The sequence below is a fragment of the Botrytis deweyae genome (assembly GCF_014898535.1).
Source record: "Botrytis deweyae strain B1 chromosome Unknown BDEW_004, whole genome shotgun sequence".
Taxonomy (NCBI): Eukaryota; Fungi; Ascomycota; class Leotiomycetes; order Helotiales; family Sclerotiniaceae; genus Botrytis; species Botrytis deweyae.
In genome coordinates this window covers 2144892-2155607 of record NW_024066211.1, presented here as the reverse complement: position 1 = coordinate 2155607, position 10716 = coordinate 2144892, and the positions used below count along the sequence as shown (strand labels likewise).

At 28.8% G+C, this 10716-nt stretch overlaps 1 protein-coding gene across 1 annotated transcript; it reads right to left on the bottom strand.

Moving 5' to 3' along the window:
* Nucleotides 1–8460: 8460 nt before the first annotated feature.
* EAE98_002655 (uncharacterized protein) lies at nucleotides 8461–10221 on the bottom strand (the record flags this gene model as incomplete). Its single annotated transcript, XM_038950275.1, has 1 exon — nucleotides 8461–10221. The coding sequence occupies one exon, from the start codon at nucleotides 10219–10221 to the stop codon at nucleotides 8461–8463; it is 1761 nt and encodes a 586-aa protein (XP_038814014.1).
* Between the last annotated feature and the right edge of the window lie 495 nt (nucleotides 10222–10716).

Here is a 10716-nt window from a genome sequence, read left to right as displayed (position 1 = left end):
GCTAGTCTCCTTCGCTTTCGCCTAATAACCTTAATACAGTTGCCTTTGTATTGAAGTGAATCCTTTGAAGTGAATTCCCTTGAATGAATTCCCTTGTCCATACATAAATATATAAATATATTCAATTTATTAATCAATTCATATCCTATTCTATCTTTTACATTTTTCAATATCAATATTATTGGCTAAACAATTACATATACATTATACTACCTTTTTGAATTGTTTATAATGATAATTAGATTTTAATATTTTATATATAATAAAAATAGATTTCATCAAATAATCTTAACAATATTAAATAATTCTATTATATCTTAATTTTTTTTATTCAATATAGAATTATTATTAATAAAATATAAGAAACGAGCTTTTTCTCGGCCCTTCGTGGCTGAAAATAATAACGGCCTTGCTAGCGCTCTCTGTAGTTATTTTTAACGCCACTCAGAATCTACGCCTACACTCGTGCTGCGCAGCTTTTAATAATAATAATAATAATAATAATAATAATAATAATAATAATAATAATAATAATAATAATAATAATAATAATAATAATAATAATAATAATAATAATAATAATAATAATAATAAATAGGTTTCGCTAGCCTCTCGCTTCTGGCTCGCAAAAGGGCGCCGAAGGCGTCTTTAAGCCTAAATCTAATAAATCTAATAAATCTAATAAATCAAATATAAATCTCATAAATCTAATTCCCTTTTATAAATCTAATTCTCCTTTTTAAATCTAATAAATCTAATCTCTCTTTTCTTTTTAATCCTTTCCTTTTTCTAAACTTCCCCTCTCTCCTTCTCCCCCTTCTCTTTCTCATTCTCTTCTCTTTCTAATCCCTCTCCCCCTCTTATTTCTAATCCCCTCTCCCTCCCCTTTCTAATCCCCTCCCCCTCTTCTTCCCTCCTCTTTCTAATCCCCTCCCCTTTCCAATCCCTTCCCCTTTCCAATCCCTTCCCCTTTCTAATCCTTTCTTCTTTCTAATTCCTTATCTCTCTTATCGCAAATCCCGAACCTCCGATATCCCGCACAGGCCTTACGTACTTTCTAGACCAATCAGCTTCCAGTTATGAACTGTGTTTTAAATCCTGTATGTTAAGGAGGCTCGCGGGTAACAGGAAAAATAGTATATACAAATTCGTAATTCTTATTCAATAAAATAACATTTCTCTTTCAATTGATTCAATACCATCATTTTTTATATTTATAATAAGAATAATATAATAGTTTTATTAATTCAATATTAGAGATTAATTCTATATAAGTTTTATAATTCTAAATATAATATTCATAAAATAATTCATTACAAATGATTGACTCGCTTCTATTAATAGAAACTTTTAAATTCGTTATATTTAAAACTTTAAGATTTAGTATAAGATAAAAAAATTAATATCAATACTATATAGAGTATTATTTTGAGTAATATAATTATATAATTGATATAAAATAATATCATAGTTCAATTCCCTTTGAAAATGAATTATTTCGAAAAGGAAATCATTCTAAAAACTATCTTTTTAATTACCTTTTCATTATCCAATAAACTATCCTTTTATTTTAATAACATTCTTAAATCTCTAAGGTATAATATCTATCAGTTTATTAATATATTTAATAATAACTTATTCCCAACCCTTATTTATAAGCTTCTATATAGTTATATCATTCCAATGGGTATACTTTCAAACAACTTGTTTTGGGATTTACTAGATATTTTCAATAATTAAGAGATTAGAACTATTATAACAGTTTTGATAGATTTCTAAATTATAATCTTTTTTCCATTTCTTTACTATATTGTTCTTCTTGTTTTTATAGCTGTATTCTGAATCACTATCTTCTTCGAATACGAAATCCTTTGATACAGTTAATCATCGCTTTATCTTCCTATTCAATATAATATTGATATAAACCTTATAGAACAATTTGCTATTCCGATTCCCAGAAATATTGTAATATATAAGATTACTCTTAAAGTTGTAGTCCACTATCATTTAGTAGTATTGTTTATTACAGTATTCCTTCTTTTCTATCCCTTTAAACTAAATACATTCAAAACAAAGCCTCTGACCTAGCTTTCTAATAATCCTATACTTTCCCTCAAATCCGAAATCCCAATAATACTTATTAGAAAACCTAATTCTTCTTTAATCCTTTGGATTAGGGTATTTAGCTAGTATATTGTAAGCAAATTGAAGTCTAGCAGCAGCTATTCTTTGTATAACCCATCCTTTATAATAAATTATATATTTTCGATATTCTATAAATTCTATAGTTTATATAATAATCCTTTTAGATTAATCTAATCCATATATTTTTCCTAATTACTTTCAATTAAAGGATCTAATCTCAAAACCCTTTATTTGAATTATAATCTCTATAATACATATATTACAAGAAGTAAGGGTTTTTTTTATTCCTTTAATCTTTTTACATACTATAGAATTATAAAAACACCTTAAATTACAATTATGCTAATATCGATATCCAATATAAAATACAATATTGTAAACTTTGAATACTTAAACTTTGAAAATAATAATAATTCTATCAATTATTTCATTAAATATAACCTGGGTTTTAGCTTTAATAAGAATTCTGTTATACTATTAAAAATATATTTTATTCTTATAATAATTATGGTAAATTGATATCATTATGTTGTGATTTAATAATTAATTTTAAAGTTGTAGTAATTAATATGAATTAAGATTAAAAGGATATATGTGCCATTTTTTGTGTCACTTGTAAGGGAGGATAGTTTTTTATTAATTTTAATATAATATTTGATAATTATAATATATATTGAATTCAATATAATATAATATTCTATAATTAAACAAAGACATTTGTTTCTTTTAAAGATATTTACTTTTTTTAACTAAAAATTAATTAATCATTTATAAAAATCGATTATTAATATTATCAATAATTTTGAATATAATTCTTTTAAAAAATAAAACAATTTGAATACTTTAGAATAATTCTAATTTATTTATATATAAAAAAATATAATATTATTGAATTTCTTTTTAAATATAAATTGTATTATATTTAATATGAATATTTAAGATTTTTTAATTAATAACTTTTTTAAAAAAAACTTTATAATTTTTATCAAATATTTAGTTTTTTTTTCTAAATTTAAAAATTTATCAAAATCATTTTGTTTTTCAAAATTGATAATATAAACTTTTTTTTGTAATAGTTTGTTGGATTTGTTTTCTATATTTCAAAAGATTGAAAAAGAATTATAATTTTATTATTTAATATAAATTACATTACTCAATAATGTTTTTTTGATTAATTATATAAAACAGCTTTTTTGAAAAATTATTTTAAATTTAATAATCTACTTTATTTGATAATACAAAAACTATTTTTATTTAACAATTGAAAACCATTAAAATCATTTTAAATATTACAATATCAATTTGTAATATTCTTATAATTATTAAAAAACTTTCAAGTATTTAATACTATATCAAAAATCACTAATTAAATTTAAATTATAATTTCAATAATTATCTTTATTCTTTCTTCTATTGATAATTAAAGCCTTCAAACACTTTTTATTTCTAATATTATAATTGTTTATATCGATCAAATTCATTCATATCATTTAATCCTATTCTATATTATCTAATATTTTTTTTTATTGAAAGCACTTACTTTCTTTTTCTTGCTTTTCCTTCTTATTTCTAATAAAATTCTTTTTTTTATATGTTTAATCTAAATAGTAAATAAAATATAATAAAAAGGTTTTGTAATATTAAGATATTCTTATCACTTCAATAATAATAGTAAATTCATAATCGATTCAGTCTATCTAATTATACTAAAGCTATATGATATATCTAAATATGGTTTTAATTGAATAAAACAGATGAAAAGAAAAAGAAAAATTTAGTTCTTCTCGAATTTTTTTATTAAAACCCTTCAACAATTTCCTGAACAATCCTTTTTGAATCCTTGAAATTGCTTATAATATATACTTATTTTATTTAAGAACCTTTATTTATAGATCCCTCTAATACACTTATAAAAACCCTACATTTTCCATTTTATTATAATAATCCCTTTTTTTATTCAACTTCTTTTAAAATATTATAAAAACTATAATTAATTATAATATTATATATATTTCTTTTAAAAAACTATTTTTATTTTTCAGTTTTTTAAATTCTTTTTGAAAAATCATCATTTTATTATAGCTCTCTTAATTTATTATTTATAAATTTTATATTTATTTTCTCTTAATATATATTAAGAATATATAGTTTCCTTTTAAATCTATTATTTCCCATTACTTTTTATATTATCAAATTACTTTATCCCTATAAAAACAATAAGCTTTAGTCTAACAATATAAAGAATTAATACTATATTATAAAGTTAAAATAATTCAATAAAATTGAAATAATAAATATGATAATACTAAATATTATTGTTTTTAAGAATATACACTTTTCATTAAAGAATTACTATTTTTCTAATTATAATAGATAATATATTATTCATTATACAAGGTGATATCAAAATCAATATTTTCATAATTATATTATATACTAATATAAAATGCTATATATATTCAAATCAATACATTATTATAAAATAAAAGATCTAATTTTTCTTTTTATTTATATAAAATAGTTATAGATATATGAATAAAATATTGATTGTTATATATATATTAATATATATTTTATAAAATATTTCCTTAAAATTTTTATTTTATTTTTTATATTCAAAAACCTTTTTTCTTATAATTGAAGTCTTTTTATAAAACCTCTAAATATTAAAAAACTTCAATTTTTATAGAAATCCATAATTTTTTTTTATTAATTTTGTTTAATATAACGAATCTAATATCAATAATTTCAATATAAATGAACTAAATCTTTTTTTTTTAATTTTAATAATCTCTTCAATTCAAATAAATATCAATTCAACAATTTTGAAAAAAAAATAGAGAATAATATTTTATTCCAAATGTAATAAAGATCAATGGGTTTTTTTAAGAAAATCTTTTTTGGGGGTTTTTTTATTACTTGATATTTATTTTTTTCCTGAAAAATATATCTAATTTTTTGGAATCTTTAATATTATTAGGTTTATTTTAATTAACAAAAAAATAATTATTTAAATAGATTCTAATTTCTTTATATATAAATTGCTTTTTGAAAAATTAAATAAGTTTATAGCTCGATATATTTCTATACTTCTTGAAAGATTTCTAAGATCAATATTATATTATATTAATTTAATAAATATAGAGGTATTGATAAATATTATTATTATTATAATTATTATTATATATATTAAAAATAAAACTTCAATATTATTATAAGTATTTGGAGTGGAATATTAGTAGATTTATAAAATTTATTGGATTTGTTAGATTTATTGGATTTGTTAGATTTATTAGATTTATTAGATTTATTAGATTTATTAGATTTATTAGATTTATTAGATTTATTAGATTTATTAGATTTATTAGATTTTTTAGATTTTTAAACTTTTTAGATTTATTAGATTTATTAGATTTATCAAATTTGTTAGATTTATTAGATTTATCAAATTTTTTAGATTAGACTTAATAGTATCTCTAGCCCTCTTTTCGAATTGAATATAAGAAGAAAGCGAAGCATAAAGACAGATATTGATTACTATATTTAGACTTGTTATCCTCAGACCTTCCAGCTTTATATTTATTGTTAATAGATTTTTTATTCTTAGATTTATCATTAATGAAATTATGGTCATCAGAAGTATAATTATTAGACTCATCATGATTAAATATATTATTAAAAATTTATCAAAAGTTCATAATAGATTTACTCCATTTAAGACAATATACAAACTACTTTTTGAAAAACCTTTAGATCTCCAAATACTTCCAAAATCGCTATTTCAACAATAGAAAGAAGTCTTCTTAGAACTCAGTATTTCGAGAATTATATAACGGAAATATAAATATCGATTCTCTATAATATTACAAATAATAGCAATTTACTTTTATATCTTTCAAAAGTCTTTCAATTTTTTTATACCTCGAAACGAAGTGGTGGTTATTTTATTTGATACCCTTCAAAATTTATATAGACTTTATAACAAAATCTATCTCAAAATTATAGATTCTGCTTCATATTAATTCGTTTTTACAAAAAAAGGGAAAATAATATTATATTCATGAAATTCAGTTCAATACAAATAGAATATAACACTTTTATATACAATTTATTCGTTTATTATAAAATCTAGTTTTTAATAATTAAAATCTAACATTACATCAATTGATTCTAATATTAAATCTAAAAAACATAAAAGTTAAACAAATGTCAGTTTAGAGTTTAAGAATATTAAAATGACTTTTGAAGGGTATGAGAACAATTTACTGTGAAAATAATTATAGAAAGTACCAATAAAGTTATTATTATCTTTAGCTATAAAGAGTTAACAAAAAGCTTATTTATATTAATACTTAAAAATATCAGTTTACTATATTTTATATAATATTTGTAATCATTTTCTCTATTTAAAATATAGTATTTATTCCAAGCCTTTTTACTTTCGTTATAGATTATATAATTGGAATCATATTATTCAAACGATACCTCATAAGAATTCTCTAAATCTTGCCTATTACTATTGATTCTTGGAATCTCTAATTCATTATGTTTCGAATACATATAATTTAATCAAATCAATAAATCTATCAAAATAAATTATTCTTCTTTTTCAAATTCTATCATTAAGATTCGATCGGATTGTATAGATATATGCTATAAATTTATATTCAATTATACTGTAAATTCATATTCAATTATAGCAAAACGTGTTAGTTCTAATGACGAGTTTTGACGTAATCTAGGTGATCAGCTATCATCTGTATACAGTGACTGTAGCACATTTGTAGGCAGCTCAAAATATGAAGGGGATCAAAGCTATTCTATTCAAAGTTATATTCGAATTACTTTTTACTGTCATTAGAAAAGCATGACATCTTATTGCAACTTGTGTTGACTCTGCCATCTCACCCAATCAACTCTTCATTCCTCTCCCTCTTCTACTTTCACTTCCCTTCCTCCACTTCTACTAACCCTGACAGACGAGAAGAAGGACCAAGTAAAGCCAGTTTTAAGTCGTTTCAATCCCAAGTCGAAGATGTCTCTTTAGTTTAATGAGCCTTCAATTCCATTTCCAACCCCCCATTACAAATTCCAAATCCAATTTTCACCCGGAACAGAAACCCCATTAAAAGCAAGCACAAATTTAGCCCCTCCCCCAACCAACTGAGCTCCCCATCCATCCTACCCCAACAACTCCCCAATCAATCCCTACCCGGAGTTATCACATGTACACACGCACCCATTCAAACCGCAGGCGTGAAGATTCTTAACTCATTCATTACGTTATCAAGCTTGAGACCTGGTGGACCATTTGCCTAGATTCAATGCTCAATATAAACATGACCCAACCCGCTTTCCTTACCGTCCATCAGAACCCACTTCTGGCAGAGATCTCTTGCATACCGTGTGTCTGTTCGATAGCCGGAGTGTGCGCTTAGAGGGCATACATAAATACACGCTTATCAACATGCATACACCTCACAGATCTCTCAGTACCCCAATGTCAAGTAGTGGGTCCTCGGGAAAAGGAGGGGCAAAGAAGGGACGGACGGGACGGAAAAAAATGAAATTGCACACAAAGAACCATGTAGAAAATCCATAGAGTGGGGTGCATTTCGTATATTTCATTCGTTGATAAGCAACTTGTGAATATCTCTTGAAATCCAATCTACCAGAAGGGCAGAAAAGATGACAAGTACTAACTAAGCTAGCTAATGTATTGTGCGGGAGTTAAAAGAAAATAGGTAGCAGGTAGCAAATCAAATGCTGGAAAAAGAGCCCCATTCAATCCTGTCGATCCAGTCCATATACTCGTAAACCCGTTTAGTCGTGAATCCATCCAGTCGTCAAGTAACATAGGAAAAACAACAGGCAAACATCGGTATTCCGATGCACAGGTATCATGTGAAGGAGCCCAGACCGCAAAGATAGATGCAAGTAGATAGTAAAAACCAAAACCAAATAGAAAAGTGATGCATGCAAGTGAAACCAATATCCATCTCCAACAAATTATAAATTCCAACCCATATCGTCAAAGCCATTATCGTCAAAGCCATTAGTATCCATATTCCATCCACATGATTGACTCGCCTTCTGCGAGCAATGTTCAAACCGCAAGCAACACCAAGCCAAATCAAGCCCCATAACTACCATTAAATGCAAAGATGAAAACACCAGTAATTTAAAAACACAAAGGCGAAGCGAAAAAGTGCATGCAAACTGGTAACCAATTCCTTGTTGCTTTGCCTTAAAAACTGTAAGAAATTCTCCCACACTTGAACAACAAATTGCTCATAGAACAACAGTATAGATTCCTCATTGTCCGAGATCCATGTTGTATTCATCCTCTTCTTTGAAGCCACCAATAGAGCCAGGACCGCTACCTCCACTATTGTGTCCACTCCAGTATTGACCTGGACCACCCATACCAGTTTGACCAACATCTGTACTGCTATGATTGTCTGGGCTCAGAGAGTTGTCGAGCTGAGAGAAGTTGGAGCCACGGTCTGGTTCACCTCTATAATCGGTATGTTTAGGTACCCTTAAACCTGTACCTGGACGTCGGGTGTATTCGAAACTAGCTTCGCCATTCTTCGTCATAGCATCCATCAATTCGGTATGCATGCGCTTCTCATCTTCAGTTTTCTCGTATGGCCATGTTCCTCCCAACTCAGCGATAAGATTGGCTAGATCTTCCATTTGTTGAGCTTGATGATGACACATCCACATAAGATCTCTGGTCCAGCTTACGGCACCATTAAGAATGTCACCCTTATTTGGACCCTTGTCTTTTTCCTCGATCGGGATACCGGTAGTAATGTTACCCGTGGCCCTCCTGGCACCAGGGCCAGCAAGACCCGAGGTAGCTTGGGGAGGGCTTATTCCATTTGGTGGTTGTGATACAGCCGTGAGGCTTGGAGACAAAGGAGAGTTGTTCATAATGGCCTTGCGTACTTTCTCATCCTCAAGTCGATGCAAGGGAACAAGATGACTCAATTCCTGAATGCGCTCGTTGATGTTATCTCGCCTTCTTCTCTCAACAAGGTTGTGTGATTCCCGTCGGCGTCTTCTCTTCATTTCTTGGGATTGTAAACCAGGTGCATTCGCTGCGCCGTGACCATTGTTGAGTTTGGTTGGCATCGAAGTACCCTTGAGAATGTCGGAAATTTGAGGATTTGGATGAACTCCTTGGATAGGCGAACCGAACTCAGAACCTGGGAAGGAACCAAGGCTATTGGGTGGCTGATCCCATTGGTTAGACGAGGTTTTTTGGTGTCGGTGGGCATGATTGGTGCGAATTGGCTGAGAAGGAAAGCTCGAGTGATCCGTTGATCCAATATTGAGAGATGATATCACAGGAGTTTTCGGTGTCAGTGGACTTCTAGTGCTCGATTGCCTTCTTCCAGATCCCACTTGACTCAATCTTGGCCGTTGTTGCTTGGTAAAGTTGCTGTCTCCAGCTCCATTATGCAAATCCCCACCACTTAATGGCGAACCTGCATATGAAGCAGGGGACTGCAGCGACGAGCTAAAGTTGTGTTGGGTCTGCATATGCCTAAATTGCGCATGGTTGAAATTGTGAACAAAGGGACTCTGGATAGGATCGCCATCTGGAGTATTCGAATAGCCATTCATGTTTGGGTCAACAGCCAGGCCATTTCCATTATTGCTTGCATAGATGTTGTGTCCGTTGTTGAAGTCGAATTCCATGCCAAAGTCTTGACCTCCGTTCTGCATACCGCCATGAGTGTTCAAGGTGTCTAGACTATCTAGCAATTCGTCATCGCCAAAAGTCGAGATGCCCTTTGAGAAGCTTGCGCTTGGGTTTGATGGCTGAGTTGTGAAGTTGTTCTGGAACGAGGTACCGTATCCACTGTTTGGAATGGCCATGGCATTACTGCCAACATTCAAATCATTGGGATTGATGCTGCCTCCATGGGAACCGAATTGATTGAAGTGTGTCTGCGTAAGACCGAAGCTTTGTGGGTTCGACATGAATCTTTGGTTGTGGGAGGAGAAGAATTGATCATCCGGCTCGTCTTTGATAAACGGGCTTAATGCACCCGTGCCAGCCATTTTAGCTATTTTGACGCCTGACTATAAGGTCTTTGAGGAAGTTATATGTCTTGTACGTGGTTGTTGGTTTGTATTTGTACCTCTTATGAACAAAAGGTGATCGTTATCTATGTGTGTGACAAACGTTAGCCACTGTCAAAGGTTCAAAAAAGCCAATTTCGAATGAGAAACAAGCATATCCCCAGATTTGCCACGGAATTGATACTATGCTTGTAATTACCCTACAAGATGACAAAATATTTGTTCGCATAACCAATGGTCATGCTTTATGACCACAATGCATAGTATTCTGTTTGCCAAGTCGTCATAGGGGGGGAACATGCATATATGGAAAAAGGATGCGCACTTACATGCGGGCAGACGGTTGTCGAGTTTCGAAGATGTAAGCGGCAATGAAGCTGATGCTGACTCCTGAGTAAATAAATCCTATCGATCTTCTTGTAATCCTTTGAGCTTTGTTGTTGGATAAATAAGGGCCACGACGGTTATGTGGTC